This window comes from Bufo gargarizans, chromosome 2 (assembly GCF_014858855.1).
Source record: "Bufo gargarizans isolate SCDJY-AF-19 chromosome 2, ASM1485885v1, whole genome shotgun sequence".
Taxonomy (NCBI): Eukaryota; Metazoa; Chordata; class Amphibia; order Anura; family Bufonidae; genus Bufo; species Bufo gargarizans.
In genome coordinates this window covers 71965397-71982694 of record NC_058081.1, presented here as the reverse complement: position 1 = coordinate 71982694, position 17298 = coordinate 71965397, and the positions used below count along the sequence as shown (strand labels likewise).

At 45.8% G+C, this 17298-nt stretch overlaps 2 protein-coding genes across 2 annotated transcripts in view; both read right to left on the bottom strand.

Annotated features, from left to right (window-relative positions):
* The window catches only part of DDX56 (DEAD-box helicase 56), a 41812-nt gene extending 40454 nt beyond the window's left edge, over positions 1 to 1358 (bottom strand). Inside the window, exon 1 of the mRNA XM_044279184.1 lies at positions 1226 to 1358. Within this exon, the coding sequence (XP_044135119.1) occupies positions 1226 to 1276 (51 nt within the window). The 5' untranslated portion in view covers positions 1277 to 1358. The remainder of the gene's footprint in view (positions 1 to 1225) is intronic.
* Positions 1359 to 8947: 7589 nt separating this feature from the next.
* The window catches only part of TMED4 (transmembrane p24 trafficking protein 4), a 30173-nt gene continuing 21822 nt past the window's right edge, over positions 8948 to 17298 (bottom strand). Inside the window, exons 3-5 of the mRNA XM_044279183.1 lie at positions 16849 to 16974; positions 13902 to 14048; positions 8948 to 12319 (exon numbers count right to left, since the gene is read on the bottom strand). Of these exons, the coding sequence (XP_044135118.1) occupies positions 12170 to 12319; positions 13902 to 14048; positions 16849 to 16974 (423 nt within the window). The 3' untranslated portion in view covers positions 8948 to 12169. The remainder of the gene's footprint in view (positions 12320 to 13901; positions 14049 to 16848; positions 16975 to 17298) is intronic.

Sequence of the window (17298 nt, the reverse complement as noted above, 5' to 3'; positions counted from 1 at the left end):
CGGATGCAGCCGACAGCGCCTCCACTTCTGGGAGGAATGATGTCAACGGCGTGTAAATTTCTCCCAAACCCCTGCCCCTACAAAAAATAAAATAAGTATCTTACTCAGCTGGATGAACCCTACCAGTCTATATGCCTAGTTTAATAAGATTGATCCTGGTGACGGAGCTGCTTTAAAATAAAATCTGCACAGACCGGTGTATTTCCGCACCAAAAACTGCATGCGTTACTTTAGTTTTTTGGTGTGGATTTGATGCGGTTGTGGCCCAGATCCCATCCACATAAAATTACCGCTCATAGAATTGACAGGCTGTGTATTTCAAAATCCAAGGGAAGTTTACCTGCTTCCTGGCTCCCCTTCTCCTACATGCCTGCAATGCTCCCTCGCTGCAAACATCCGGTTTCTGTCTGTGGCCGAAACCCGCTGCCCTTACGTCATGACAAATCGTCACCGCCATGGCCAGTGATTGGCTGCAGCGGTGTCAAACCAGATGTTTACAGCAAGGGAGCCCAGGAAAGCACCGCAGGCCTGGAAATGAAGGATCGGGGAGCAGGTAAGTCATCTTCCCTTTTCAGGTCCCAGCCCCCTCCCATTCTTGCACAACCCCTTTAAGTCACTTTTTACACCACGATTGTGGTACACAAAAGAAATATACACCAGGTCAGTGTCCAGATACTACATGAGTGCTTTATTTTGTTGTCTCCCTGTCCTGAAAGTCTAACTGTATACACAAATGTGGTGTGAACAGGAGCGTAGCGCCACATGTCACTGCTCCAAAGGCGAAAGGGCACGTGGGAGACCACTGAAAGATGGCGGCAGCTACGGCGAGTCAATAGGGTTACATGGAATCGGCTCTAGGCAAAACCATCAAAGATGGTAGCCACCACCCCCAATAGCCACTGGGGGTTTACAAACCTGGATCCCAAGCTGCAAGCTGATCACTGAGCCAACCTCAATATAGTGACAATGCAGGCGATGAGCGGCGCCCGTGGCGGTGATCAGCGGCAGAACACCATGGGCTCATGGAACAGTAATGTCACCTACCATTCCATACAGAACCACTGCTTCTAACAAGTCCTAGCACCCCTTGTCATCACTGGGGTTGGAATGATGAGAGTTATAGTCCAGTGAATAACTGCAATACATACTTCAGGGCATGCTGGGATAGATAGTCCTACTAACAGGCAGTATATTGGGCACGTCTATCATACTCCTTATTACTCACCTTTAAAAGCCGGTCATCCAGCCCCAGCTCATGGAAGCGCGGCGCAGCCATACCCACGTGTGGAACCGGGGAGGACTGACACCACAGAGTAGACCCAGCAAACCAGAGCGCCGCTTCACACCATAGAAACTACATCAAACCATAGAGTTTTATCAAGAGGTCGCCTTTTCTCTCTGCACTCCAGCGCCATCGGGTGGTAGAAGTGTGCACGTGCTTCCATTTACAGCACTGTGGAACCTAGGCAGCAGAGAGAAGCCGCATTGTGTTCAGTTATTAAAATATAAAAAACATAAACATTTCAGTATGATAATCTACGTTGTGACTAGCACCACCTTAGTATGTTATTAATGGAGCAGGTGCACACACTGCTGTTTATCTGTGTCTCACACACACGGTTTTTATGACTAAAATTCAGGGGAAATGTTTTTGAAAAACTGTACACATGGTTTTACAATGTGGTTAAAGGGCTTCTACATAACTCCCAACTTTTTGGACTGTCAAAGAGGGACCCTTATGGTCCATGGTGTGAAAGCTCCATTTTTCCTGCATAGCTATACACTTCATTAGTTTTCTCTTACGAAATGATGGCGCAAAAATTATCTAAATATAAACATTTCTAAAATCCCAACTGCATTAAATAATGAAATAATATAGAAGACAGGCTCTAATATACAGAGAGGAACCAGGGAAACACTTTCCAGGTCAATATTGTGAATGTAATAGTGCAAATCTATCCCTCAGATCAAAAAGAGGGACATTTAAAGGGGTGGTCTCACTTCCGTAAGTGGCATTTATCATGTAGATAAAGTGAATACAAGCCACTAACTAATGTATTATCCATATTGCCTCCTTTGCTGGCTTTCCATCACCTTATACATTGCTCGTTTCCATGGTTACGACGACTCTGCAGTACAGCAGCGGTGGTCGTGCTTGCACACTCTAGGAAAAAGGGCCTGCCTCTCTGGTGGCCTGGATCGTGGGAGCGCACATAGTCTGGTGCTTTGTAGTATAGTGTGTAAGCATGACCACTGCTGATTGATCGCAGAGTGGTCGTAACCATGGAAACAAGCAGTGTATAATGTGATGGAAAAACGAATCCAGCCAGAAAAGGAGGCAATATGCATAATAACAATACACTAGTAAGTGACTTGTATTAACTGCATCTACAGGAGGGAACCTGTCACCGGGATTTTGTGTATCTAGCAGCCCATGTCCTCAACTCTATACACAAAATTCAGGTGACAGGTTCCCTTTAAGGAGCAAAGAGGGACAGAGGAACTTGGATCAAAAAGAGGGACTGTCCCTCCAAAAGGAGGACACTTGGGAGGTCTACTTCTGTCACCAGAATAAATGCTGCGAATTAAAGCAGGCGGACCTGTAATGTGCGCAGCTCAGCAGAAGCTAGCAGCAGGGGCAGATTTTCCATAGACCTTACAGGGAAATTTCCCTGGGGGCCGCCTGAGCCCTCCTCACGGTCGGCCAGCGGAAGTTTTTGGGGATGTATTTTGTGCTGCTGGCAGTATTTTGTGATGGACTGTGGTATTTGGCTCTGTTGGGGTGGTATAATGTGCCGCAATATGGTATTGCTGGCCCTGCCATCCATCAATTTGGACCCGACTACAAAACGGGGCCACTTTTAGTATTTTTTTCTGGGGCCAATCCGCCCCTGGCTAGCGGTCTTGGTCCCGCTGTCCAGGAAGCAGTCAGGAACCATTTGCAATGCTTCCAGGGACACCTCTAGTTAAGAGCTCATGCACACAAACTTATTTTTTTTCCATGTCCATTCCTATTTTTTTTATTATTTTTTACAGCCCGTATGCGGAACCATTCACTTCAACGGGGACGCAAAAGAATTGAAGTTACTCCGTGTCCATTCCATTTCCGTATGTCCATTCCACAATAAAATAGAACGTGTCCTATTATTGTCCGCATTACAGGCAAGGATAGGACTGTTCTATTAGGGGCTGGATGTTCCATTCTGCAAAATATGGAATGCACACGGCCTGTATCTGTGTTTTGTGCATCCGCAATTTACGGACTGCAAAACATCCAACGGAAAAAAGTTTTTCTTAAAAAATTTTAACTGATGACCTATCCTCCGTGAATAAGGCCTCTTTCACACGACCGTATGGCTTTTTCACTGTTTTGCGGTCTGTTTTTCACAGATCCGTTGTTCCATTTTTTGTTTCCGTTGTGTTTCCATTTCCGTTCCGTTTTTCTGTATGGCATATACAGTATACAGTAATTACACAGAAAAAAATGGGCTAGGCATAACATTTTCAATAGATGGTTCCGCAAAAACGGAACGGATACGTTAGACATACGGATGCATTTCCATATGTGTTCCTTTTTTTTGCGGACCCATTGACTTGAATGGAGCCACGGAACGTGATTTGTGAGCAATAATAGGACATGTTCTATCTTTCAACGGAATGGAAAAACGGAAATACGGAAATGGAATGCATACGGAGTACATTCCGTTTATTTTGCAGAACCATTAAAATGAATGGTTCCGTATACGGAACGTAAAAAACGGCTCGTAAACAGACCAAAAAAAAAAAAAAAACAGTCGTGTGAAAGAGGCCTAAGGCTGAGCTGTGATACCATGCACAGCCACTGTACAATACACGGCGCTGCGCTTGGTATGCTGGAGAAGGCCGCCGCGCTCACAGGATCACCAGCCCTTCTCACACAGCTGATCGTCCGGAATCCCAGGGGTCGGACCCCCACTGATCAGATACTGATGATCTATGCAGAGGATTGGTCATCAGTTAAAAAGTCAGAACACTCCTTTAAGGCCTCATGCACACAAGCGTTGTTCTGGTCCACATCCGAGCCACAGTTTTCGCAGCTCGGGTGCGGACTTATTCACTTCAATGGGGCCGCAAAAGATGCAGACAGCACTCAGTGTGCTGTCCGCATCCGTTGCTCCGTTCCGTGGGCCCGCAAAAAAAATATAACATGTACTATTCTTGTCCGTTTTGCAGACAAGAATAGGCATTTCTACAATGGGCCACCTGTTCCGCAAATTGTGGAAGGCACACGGGCAGCTTCTGTGTTTTGCGGATCCGCAATTTGCAGACCGCAAAAAAAAGAGAACAATCGTGTGCACGAGGCCTGAGGCTAGGGCTACACAGCGACAATTAGTTGTGCGACACATAGGGCACAACTACACTGCAACATATTTTATAATGCTAGTCTATGGAGTCACACTGCGACATGACAGTCGCACAACAATCCATGTAACGCAACACCATAGACTAGCATTATAAAATACGTCGCTGGACAAATGCCATCGTGTAGCCCTAGACTGAGGGCTCTAAAACGCAGCAAGACCACAGCTGGTATTGGTCAAGACTAGAGATGAGCGAATTTCATCTTATGAAATTCGTTTACGCTTCGTTTGGTGGTAAAAGCAGAATTGCGTTATGGATTCCGTTACCACGGACCATAACGCAATTCTATGACGGAATGAAAAAAAAGGAATGCCTTTTCATTCCTTCATAATAGAAGTCTATGGGCTGCAAAACGGATCCGTCCCATTTCCGTTAGGCCTCTTTCACACAACCGTTTTTTTTTTTTTTCCGTATACGGAACCATTCATTTCAATGGTTCCGCAAAAAAACTAAATGTACTCTGTATGCATTCCCTTTCCGTATTTCCGTTTTTCCGTTCCGTTGAAAGATAGAACATCACGTTTTGTGGCTCCAATCAAGTCAATGGGTCCGCAAAAAAAAAAAAAATGAAAACATACGGAAATGCATCCGTAGGTCTTCTGTATCTGTTCTGTTTTTTGGTGGAACCATCTATTGAAAATGTTATGCCCAGCCCAATTTTATCTATGTAATTACTGTATACTGTATATACCATACTGGAAAACTGAACGGAGAAACAGAACCGAAACGGAAACAAAAACGGATCCAGAAAAAACAGCCCGCAAAACACTGAAAAAGCCATACGGTCGTGTGCAGGAGAGGACTCGGGACGGATCCGTTTTGCAGCCCATAGACTTCTATTATGACGGAATGAAAAGGCATTCCGTTATGCATTCAGTCATAGAATTGCGTTATGGTCCGTGGTAACAGAATCCATAACGCAATTCTGCTTTTACCACCAAACGAAGCGTGAACAAATTTAAAAATATGAAATTCGCTCATCTCTAGTCAAGACGACTGGACAGTTGTTGACAGGATCTCAGGATCAACAGTTCTTGTGCAATCATTAGTTTAACACTCTTTATATGAGTGAGTATAAGGGCTCATGCACACGGCCATTGTTGTTTTGTTGCGGTCCATTTTTCACTGATCCGTTGTTCCGTATCAGAGTTTTTTTTCTCTGATTTAAGTCCTCTTTCGTTCAGTTATTGCACAAAACATATCGGTATGGTTTCCATATTTGATCCGTTTTTTGCGGATCGGAAACAGTAACTGATTAATCAGCAAACACATGAGCAATATGGGCTGGGCATAGCACTTCTACAGTATGGATCTGCAAAATACGGATGACATATGGATGTGTTCCGTATTTTTGCAGACCTATCGACTTGAATGGGGCCTCAGACCATGATTTGTAGACAATAATAGGACATGCACTACTTTTTTTGTGGAACGGCCATGCGGCCCAACGGAATGCGCACGGAGTAACTTCTGTATTTTCTACAGCCCCATTGAAGTGAATGGTTCCGCATACGGTCCACAAAACCCCCCAGAAAGGAAGCGGAAAGAAATTACGTTTGTGTGTATGAGCCCTTACACTCTTTCACATGGTCAGTATTTGGTCAGTATTTTTGCATCAGTATTAGGGCTGATGCACACGAAAGTTTTTTGCGTTCCGTATACGGGGCGTATTTTGAATTAGTTTACCATCTGTATACGGAACCATTCATTTCAATGGGTCCGTTCTGTGGCCCCGCAAAAACTATGAGGCATGTACTATTCTGGTCCGTTTTGCGGATAAGAATAGGCATTTCTATAATGGGTCTCCTGTTCCGTTCCGCAAATTCCAGAAGGCACACGGGCGGCATTTATTTTTTGCGGATACGCAATTTGCGAACCGCAAAAAAAAGGCACAGTCGTGTGCATGAGCCCTTAGTAAGCCAAAACCAGGATTGGGTCCAAAACACAGAAGAGGCACATATATTTCTATTATTCCTTTTCTCTGTAGGTTCCACTCCCGGTTTTGGCTTACAAATATTGATGCAAAATACTGATTGTTTGAAAGAGACCTTATAGTACGACTTTCAATCACACTTTTTTATTTGATTTTTTTGGAGGTGAAGCAATTAAAGGGCTTCTGTCACCCCACTAAACCTTTTTTTTTTTTTGTTTACTTATAATCCCTACACTGCGATTTCTGCATACATAAGCTAAATAATCATTTTGGTCCAGTAGATTTAGTTAAAAACGTAATTTTAAATATGCAAATTACCTTGCTACCAGCAAGTAGGGCGGCTACTTGCTGGTAGCAGCCGCATCCTCCGATCCTAAAGACGCCCCCTCCGCATGTTGATTGACAGGGCCAGGGAATGGGATCGTCCTCTGCTGGCCCTGCCTGTTTGCATTCAAAATCTCGCGCCTGCGCAGGCGCACTGAGAGGCGGCCGCTCCATGCTCAATGCGCCTGCGCCGATGACGTCACATCTACACCCGGCGCAGGCGCATTGAGGATGGAGCGGCCGCCTCTCAGTGCGCCTGCGCCGATTAAGGACAGGTACGGCCGCGACACAGTCGCGAGATTTTGAATGCAAACAGGCAGGGCCAGCAGATAACGATCCCGTTCCCTGGCCCCGTCAATCACAATGCGGAGGGGGCATCTTTAGGATCGGAGGATGCGGCTGCTACCAGCAAGTAGCCGCCCTACTTGCTGGTAGCAAGGTAATTTGCATATTTAAAATTACGTTTTTAACACAATCTACTGGACCAAAATGATTATTTAGCTTATGTATGCAGAGCTCGCAGTATAGGGATTATAAGTAAACAAAATGGGGTGACAGAAAGTGGGGTGACAGAAGCCCTTTAAACCATTCACCATATAAAAAAATATACATTTTTATAGTTCAGCCATTTTCGGATAAGGTGAGGCCTAAGATTTTATTTTATTTTGGGAAAAGGGGTGGGATGATTAGAATTTTTAAAAACTTTACTTTGTTTAACCCATACGTGTACGGCACTGGAGCAATGTGCTATTTCAAACAGCAGAGACCTGCAGCTAATTACAGCCACTGGCATAAAATGCCGATCGCGGTAATTAAAGCCTTTAGATGCCGTGATCACGTGAGATCATGGCATCTAAGGGGTCAAAAACCCAGAAACTGCTTGTTACCAGAATCCTCTGCGGCCAATGAAGACGGCGGTAATTGATTTAAATGCACTCAGCCTAGCTGAAGAGGCTGAGGGCATTCAAGCTGCAATTCTTATTTTGGCCTCCAGGTGGCAGGCCAACATAGGAAATGAGCAATAATAAATGCCAGTAAATAATGCATTTTAAAAATCCCTGATTGTTCAAAATTACAGATTTTGTACACTCAACTACGAGCTTCAAAATCATTACAAAAAAGAAATATATATTTTATATATATATATTATATATAAGTTTAAAACCACCCCTCTTTACGTATAATAAAAAAAAAAAAAAAAAATACCTATATAAACAAAAAATATAAACATCATGGGTATCACCGTGACTGAAAACACGCGTACTATTAAAATCTAAAAATATTTTTTCAATACAGCGAATGGGGTAATGGAAATAAAAATGGGTCAAAATGGCCAATTTGCAATTTTTTCATTGTTTTTCTTACCCCAAAAAATGTGAGAAAAAAGTCCAACTCCAAAACTGTATCAATAAAAACTACAGATTGTCCCGCAAAAAATGAGCCCCCACACAGCTGAGTAGATATAACTATAAAAAAAAAGTTACAGGGGTCAGATATGGTGAAATGTTTTTTTTTCAAAGTTTATTAAAACCTATTCATATGGGATATTGCAATCGTACTGACCCAGAGAATGAAGGGCACAGGTCAGTTTTGCTGCAAACAGAACGCGGTGGAAAGAAAACCTGTAAAGCGGTGGAGGAATTGCGTTTTTTTCCAATTCCACCACATTTGGAATTTTTTTACCGCTTCTCACTACATTGTATGCCATAATTAATGGTGGCATTAGAAAGTACAACTTTTTCCACAAAAAATAAGCCGTCATACAGCTATGTGACCAGAAATATAAAAAAAAGTTATGGCTCAAGGAAGATAGGAAAGAAAAATGAAAACGCAAAAAAAAAAAAAAAAACTCTGGTATCCTAAGGGTAGTGTCATCTCAGACAATGGTGGCATATCACTAGGATACGGGTAAAAGTCAAAATCCCGGAGGGAGCACCACACGTGCCCACCATTCATTTCTATGGGGCCGACGGATATAGCAGAGCGTGTTGCTCGGTTATTTTCGGTGGGCCAATAGGAAGGCTTGGTAAATAAAAGAGGATTAAAATGGCCCGGGATGTCCTGGACTAGAAAATGCTAGCTGCTTTCATCCACATATGTGTTGTGCCTGGTATCGTCGCTCAGCTTCTTTGGTGTCAATGAAGCAGAGCTGCAATACCACACATAACCTGTGGACAGGGGGTGGTGCTGTTTTTTGGCAGAAAGAAGCCATGTTTTTCTAATCCTGGACAACCCCTTTAGGATCTGGACTCCGCACACCACTGAAGAACACCAGACAACGCTCCCATAGACATGGAAATATTATCTTTTATTACAATCCAAAATCATCACAGAAAGAAATCGGAACATTCTTCATTGTAATCCCAGAGGTATAAAATACATTAAGAGACATCATTTTAGAGGCTGTGACAAAAAGGACACGTATGAGGGCGACGCGTTCAATGCCGCGACTACGGGGAGAAGGTTCGCATGCTGCAGAAATTTCTGCCACTGTAAATCCACTCTAATATATGCATGGGGTTGTGGAGGCTGAAACAAATCTGCACCATGTGAACCCCACCGCTCTCCCAAAGATGCAATCCTCCTCCACTAAAAAGCAGGCACATGCCCAGTAGAATATGGCATTACCACACAATCACGCCCCCTGCTGTCCGGTAGTAACAATAGAAATTTTCCTGGCAAACACTCCTTTAGGGGGCAGCACCTGACAGTGACATTATTAAAAAAATTATTATTGACAACCCCAAACACTAGATTTTAGCAGTAAGGCGACATCCTTTTCTGCGGCCATACACATTATATTAATTATGGCCGACTCCACGGACTTCAACGGGCATGTATGGGGGCGTCCCAACTCTCCTCTGACAGCAGGATTGGACAGTTGATCTTCAATATGCCAGATCGGTTTGTTCTTGGGACAATAAGTCGCCTCCAGAGGTGCCCGTTAGCAGCTTCTCCCTAAACAGAACACATGCATGCTTGGCTAGGCCAAGGGTGCATGTGTATCGGGTGGGCTGAAAGATCTTTGGCCAAAGCTGAAGTTTAAGGTCAGCTTAGAGGCTAGGATAGGCCACCTGTATCAGATCAGCGGGGTCCGACCTAATGCACCTCACCGCTCAGCTGTTCCACAGTAGCTTTAGAAGTCTGCGCTGGCAGTACACAGCTCCATCCTTCAGGGTGGACGACGCAGGTTACTGCAGCGCTGCTCCCCTTGAAGTGAATGGCTGCAGTTACCAGCTCTGTCCACTGCACAATGGACGGCACTGTAATTCCAGCGCTGGAGTTACAGCAGAACAGCTGATGGGTGGGGGGTGCCGGGTGTCAGACCCCTACTGATCCCCAGTATAGACCATTAATAAAAGAAGACTGCAAAGCCCCCTTAGGGCCCACTTTTTTCTGGCCCCACTGACCCTTTTGTGGAGCCCCATGTATTGCTGAGCTGACAGTTATCAGTCCTGACTACCCCAATAACATACATTAGGTTTTGGCTATCCTTCAGGCTATTTACACAGTACATACAGTAGGTAGATGAGCAGCTGCCAAACAGCTCTGGCATCACTGATCTCCACGGGGCCAAGGAAAAAGCCATCCAAACTACACAGCTCCATCCATTGTGCAGGGGACAGAGCTCGTAACGGCGGTGCGGCTTCCATTCACTTCAATAGAAGCAGCACTGTGCCTGCCAGTTCCCTCCACCGGACGGAGAGGTGCAGTTCCAGAAGTCACAGCTACTCCGAAAGAGCGTATTGTGCAGGGGTGTTCGGTTTCGGACCCCAGCCCATCTGATATTGATGGCCTCTCCTGAGGATAGGACATCAATACTGAAATCCTGGAATAGCCCTTTGAGGGTAGCCGTCATCAAAAGGCTTCATACAGTGGGTGCATACATCATACACCAAGCTTATTAAAGGGGTTGGCCTATCTGGGAGATCGATGGCATCTCTCTAATGTTGGATGGTTGCTGGTCTAACAGTTCCCCTCCGAGACCGACTCCTATCTCCAGAACGGTGCCCCCCAAAGTGAACAGAGAGCAGCTGCACGTGTGCCCACCCTCCGTTTACCGCGTTGGGAGTTCTGAAAACAGCCGAGCTCCAGCTCTGCTATTTCCACCAGTCCTATAGCTTACAATGGAGAGGTGACAGCGCTTGCGCAGTGTGGTGATCTCCATTCACAGCTAATGGGCTTTCTGAAAACAGCGGAGTGAGCACTCAAATCCAATAGGGAAGAATGGCGAGGATGCCACGCATGCGTAGTGTGCTCGCCTTCACTTCGTGGGGCCCATTCTGGAGATAGGAGCAGGTCTCAGAGTTCCCCTGACATTTTCTATGTCAATGTCCCAGATGGACTAACCCCTTTAAGGTGCATTACCCACCTTTCAGCAGGACAGTGTAGAAAGACTAAAGAAAGCTGGCACCGCATAGTCTGCCCTGGGTTACAGTATATGCCCTACATCTACGGTCTAGGTAAATATACCCAGTAACTAGTCTCTAATACATGTATAAACAGACATCAGGTCTATAGATCAGTATTAAATAGGGTATCCGCAGCAGAACTACACGTACCAGCATGCTATGCTATAGCCACACGGGTACAAGCTGCCTACATCCTACACCTTCACTACCCACTAATCCATGTGCGCAATTCTAACAGCAAATCAGCCTAAACCATTCTCGATCCCACGGCTCTAAATGACTAGGCAGTCCTGCCATTCTGGGAAAGCTGACGGCTGCTGTAATGGAAGCCATACTGGTCATCACCCAGCTTTCCCAGAAACAGATGCAAGTATGTTGTGTTTTCAACGCTTAAGAGAAAGACGCGAAAACATTTACTTACCCGTAAGGTTTAGATTTATTGTGTACTGTATCCATAGAAGAGGTGATAAAAGCAGGGTTTGGCCATTGGGACCCCCAGTGATCATTAGAATGGTGGTCCAGGTGTGAATGAGTCTAGAGGCGTGCCCATCACTTGGCTATCTCCATCAATCCCATAGACACCACCATTTACACAGGGGACTATGATCTTGTGATCATGGGGGGGTCTCAGTAGTCAAACCTCTGTATCTACCACCTGTGGGTGGACCAACCCCTTTAATGGTTTTGTCACCATTCTTACAGCCCAAAGGTCTAGAGGGTTGGGCAAGTACTGCCATGAAAACAAATGCATTCCAGATTTGGACCCCAACCATCTCAGGGCTCCAGTCCTTTGTTACTGCAAGAACAGATAATATTTCAGGTGTATTTATTAAAAAGATTCCCACCCCCACAAAAAAAAAATAATAGTGTTTCTGGCCAACAGTGACAGACCCTTGACAAGAACCCGAGTGATGGCATCTCGGAACCCACTGGTCTCCATACAGTTTAGAAATATTGTGGCTATATACCTATAAAGGCAATATCTACGTGTGGGCAGGTGGGGATAATGGGGACACGGACTGAAGACCGTATGTTGTTTTTTTTGTCCATATGCGTGGGGTATATACAGTATGCAGGATCGGGCATGGAGGTAGACGCTTCACACTAGTTTCTTGGCCTCGAAAAAGCATTTAAGGTGTCTCATTTGCCAGATGCCGGTGAGGATAAGGATGAGGGTCTGAGCAATAGACCACCACAGGACGCGCTGGTTTGTGCTGTCGCTGGTTAGTCGGAATCGCTCCTCGCGGTACTGCAAAATGAATACATGACGTCAGTAGATATATTACAAGACTTCGTTTCCTAAATGCTATATATTTAAAGGCACATTCATGGAGTATATATGTGTTTCTCTGTCGTCATCATCCAAGCTCCCCCCCCCCCCCCCCCCAACATTCTCTTTTTTTCCATCTCATGTAAGAAAATACACAAATGCTTTATTTGTTCCATTTCATTTATTACTATACATTATACATGTTCATAAAAAAAAATTCTGAGAAGATACTAAGGGGGTTTTCCTAGATTTTGATATAGATGGCCTGTCCTCAACATCAGATTGGCGGGGGTGTGACCCCCATCGCTCAGCTGTTTGAAGGGGTCACAGTGCTCTGGTGTGTGCTGCAGCCTCGTCCTTGTAACGTCACATCCGTAGGTCACGTGGCCTAGGCGCAGCTCAGTCCCACTGCAGTGAATGCTGCCAAGCTGCCATACCAAGCACAGTCACTATCCAATGGACAGCACTGTGCGTGGTAAGCTGCGAGGAGGCCACTGTGTCCACAGACCTCAAACAAAGTCATCGGCAAGAGCGCCAGGAGTCAGACCCCCATCAATCTGATACTGATCACCTATCCTGAAGATAGGTCATAAATATTAAACACCGGGAAAACTCCTTAAAAATGAAAAAAAAAAAATAAATAAATAAAAAAAAACACACACTTAACACCCAAACCCACGAAACCGTGTAGGCGAGTGATTGGCTGCAGTGGCGATGTGCAGTATACAGGAACGTCACCACTGCAGTCAAGAAAAAGCTCAGAGCATCGGAACTGGAACAGAGGGGGTTTAGAAATTTTATAGTATAAAAGTTTTTTTTTTTTGTATTATTTTTTTCATTATTCTAAAACCTTTAGAAGCCTTTTTTTTAAAAAATATTTAACTATGACATCCCTGCTAATGTCTATGCAAAACATAACTCCCAATGTTCATTCTACTTTCTTTTGCAGCATACGCCATAGGTTGCTTTACTGCTTGGTATCAGGTGGGGGGGGGGGGGGGGGCAACTTTAGACCCCACCACCACCAAATAGCTTGTATCAGGACAACAATTTTCTTAGCATAAGGATTTGGAGCTCCTTATGGTGCTCTTTAGTGAATAAGGACCTATGGATGTCATAACTGAAGGGTGGCTATCGCTCAGGACCCCCTTTCCAGCACCTAGCAATACCCCCCAAGTATCTGCCCCACTGTGGTGACCACGTCCTCCTACTTCAGCTGCCTCAGGACGGCACCTGCGGCCACCAGCCAGGAAGATGCTCGATTCTCCCCGCATTAACTGTGTGAGCGTCAGACCATTACTTCCCTGGCTGGTGGTCATGAGGTGGTCTCAGGGGGCCCACCAGGTTTCCCTGTAGTTTCCATGGCCAGTCTACCCCTGGGAGGAGAAGTAAATTATTGTTCCTTTATACTTCTTACTCTTTTCTAATCCACTCAAATAAATTCATCAAAAACTGCAGGTGTGACTCCAACCTAAAATGCGTCAGCTCCCAACATTTACAGTTAGCCTAGTTACAGGAAAAAGCAAGCGCTGAACCTTCCGCAGATTGCCCCCCATCTTACCCTCTGATAGTTCTGCTCCTTTTGGATTTGTTCCACCTGATCCAAGAGTTGTCGCACTCGGAGCTGTAGTTCTGTCAGCTTGTCCTTTGCTGCGATCTCTGGGTAGTTGTTAGTGTGTTCTCCAATCTGGATGTCTAAATGAACTCTCTGAAAAAGAATGACAGTCGGGATATATTATATCTACATCTCTCTCGCCATCTCTAAATACACACATGCGGCGCTTACAGTAGCAGCAAAGTGGATGACATTTTCACAAGTCTCAGGCGCGCGCTGTGGACATTTTCCACAAGAAATTCCGTACATATCGTGACCTGCGGTTAAGATTTATTATTCACAACATGTCCGTTTATGTTGCAGATTGTATCCTTTGCAATGCAGTCTGCAGCAAACCCCCAGCATCCCCGCAAGGATTGCTGCAGCATTTGGAGCAAATTTAGCTGGCACAGAAAAACAAAATTCCCAATATGCACTGCAACTGCGCCATCCTTTAAACCCTCCATTATTAGGCTTTAGAGGGTCAGACACTTTTTTCCCCGAAGGGTTAAGGCTACTTTCACACTGGCGTTTTGGCTCTCCGTTTCCGAGATCCGTTCGGGGCTCTCACAGGGGGGTCCAAAATGGATCAGTTTTGCCCTAATGCATTCTGAAAGGAAAAGGATCCGCTCAGAAGGCATCAGTTTGCCTCCGTTCAGTCTCCATTGCGCTCTGGAGGCGGACAACAAACCACTGCCTGCGACGAAACTGAGCCAAACGGATCCTGACACACATTGCAAGTCAATGGGGACGGATCAGTTTTCTATGACACAATAGAAAACGGATCCGTCCTCCATTGACTTTCAATGGTGTTCAAGACGGATCCATCTTGGCTATGTTAAAGACAATACAAACGGATCCGTTCTGAACAGATGCAGATGGTTGTATTATCTGAACGGATCAGTCTGTGCAGATCCATGACGGATCCGCACCAAACCCGAGTGTGGAAGAAGCCTAACTTGATCACAGGCAGTCCTACTGCTGAGGTCCTCTGCGGCCCAATGGAATCTGTGGTAGAAGCGGTGGTGCTCGGTTCCCCTGCAGCACCTCCACAGAAGAAATGAGGAATGACGCAGCACCCACTGAAATCAATAAGCTGCCTGAATGGTTACCATGTGGGCTTAAAAAGGGTTTTCCAAGACATTAATATTGATGACCTAGCCTCAGGGTAGGTCATCAGTATCTGATCGGTGGGAATCCGACACCCGGGACCACCGCCAATCAGCTGTTTGAGAAGGCACCAGTGCTCCTGTGAGCGCCGCGGACTTCTCCGTGTCGTACACTGTACAGCGGCTGTGCTTGGTAAAGCAGCTCATCTGCATTCACTGCAATAGGGATGAGCTGCACCTAGGCCACGTGACAGAAGAACATGACATAACACGGCCTAGGAAAAGCTGAGCGAAAGCTGCACCGCTACTGCGAAATAGGGATCGACCGATTATCGGATTTACCGATATTATCGGCCGATATTCAGGATTTTGAACGTTATCGGCATTTATTTTGCCGATATTCCGATAGCGTATGGGGAACACAGATCGCGCTGCTGACAGAGCTCTCCGTGTTCCCTCAGCAGCAGCACAGGGGAGAAGGAGCAGTGTCTCCTCCCCCTGTGCTGCTGCTACCGCTCCAGCCAATGGGAGGACAGGGGACAAGAGGAGGGGAGGAGCTATGGCCACTGCGCCACCAATGAAGCTTAATCTCACATTCATTCATATACAGGAGGCGGGAGCTGCAGTATCACATAGCCGGCTCCCGGCCTCTATGAGCTGTAGCTGCGATCTGCGGTAGTTAACTCCTCAGGTGCCGCGGATCGCAGCTACAGCTCAGAGGTCGGGAGCCGGCTATGTGATCCTGCAGCCAGCTCCGGCCTCCTGTATATGAATAAATTAGAGATTAAGCTTCATTGGTGGCGCAGTGCGCCCCCCCAAGCCCCCCAGTATCAGACATTGGTGGCGCAGTGCGCCCCCCCCTCCCCCCCCAATATTAGGCATTGGTGGCGCAGTGCGCCTCCCCCCCCCCCCCCCCAAGCCCCCCCAGTATTAAGCATTGGTGGCGCAGTGCGCCCCCCCTCCCCCCCAGTATTAAGCAGTGGTGCGCCCCCCCCTCCCCCCCACCCCAGTCGCAGTGCGCCCCCCACAGGATTCCCTCTCCCCTGCTCCTCCGATCGGAGCCCCAGCAGTGTAATGCTGGGGCTCCGATCGGTTACCATGGCAGCCAGGACGCTATTGAAGCCCTGGCTGTCATGATAAGCTCCATGCTGCTGTGTGCACAAAGCACACAGCAGCAGGGACAGCGTGAGCTCCTATTCACCTAATAGGACAAGGGTTCTAGTCCCTAAGGGGGCTAAAAGTTAGTTTAAAAATAAAATAAAAAAAGTAATAAAAATAAAAAACACCAAAATATTAAATATAAATGAAAAAGAAAGATTTACAAAAAAAATAAAAATACACATTAACAATAAACATTAATTTTCAGCAGATTTGTGGGAATTTATTTTTTTTTTCAAAAATGAAAATTCCCAGAATATCGGTATAAATTATCGGCTATTGGCCTGAAAGTTCACAAATTATCGGTATCGGCCCTAAAAAATCTATATCGGTCGATCCCGACTGCGAACACCGCTGCTTTCTTAAACAATCAGATACCGATGATCTGTCTACAGGATAGGTCATCCGTATTAAAGATTTCGAAAACACCTTAATTTCCTGCCAAAAGGCAAATCAGTTTGGATCTGAAAGGGGTTGTCTGTGATGAGACACAGCAAAGCTTTCTTCTAGAGATGCCCCGAAATCACATTTTGTTTAAAAATAAAAAATATTGGAATCTTGCTGTAAGATAACGGCCTCATTATGTGTATGATCGGCTACTAGAGGAGGTCTCCACAACCATCTATGTATACAGTGCGGGGTCTCACCAGCTTGCCTCCAGAAAAGATAGACATTCTAGTAGAGTTGGAGTGCAGGCAGATCTGGTGCTCTCCGGGGGTGTGAGACGTAAAGGTGAATCTGCCTTCGGAGCCGTATTGCCTGGAGAGGATGACCTGAAGAAAAAGAATAATACATTAAACATGGTTTATGCTGTACGCAGATAACGCCGCATCTAAATAACCTAAAAGAACTGTGGCATGTCACCCAAAATGGCTCCGCAGCAATCCAGGACTACGTGACCGAGCTGTTCTGTCAAACGTATGTAAAGGGGCTCCGGTCCTATCCTCAGGATGGGTCGTCAATATCAAGATGTTGGGGTCTCACTGCAAGGCACCCCCGCCGACCAGCTGTTACCTACAGTCGCCAGAACTACCATTGAGAAAGGAGCCGGTAAGACGGCTCCATTTAAAGCAGGGTTTCTCAACTCCGGTTCTTGG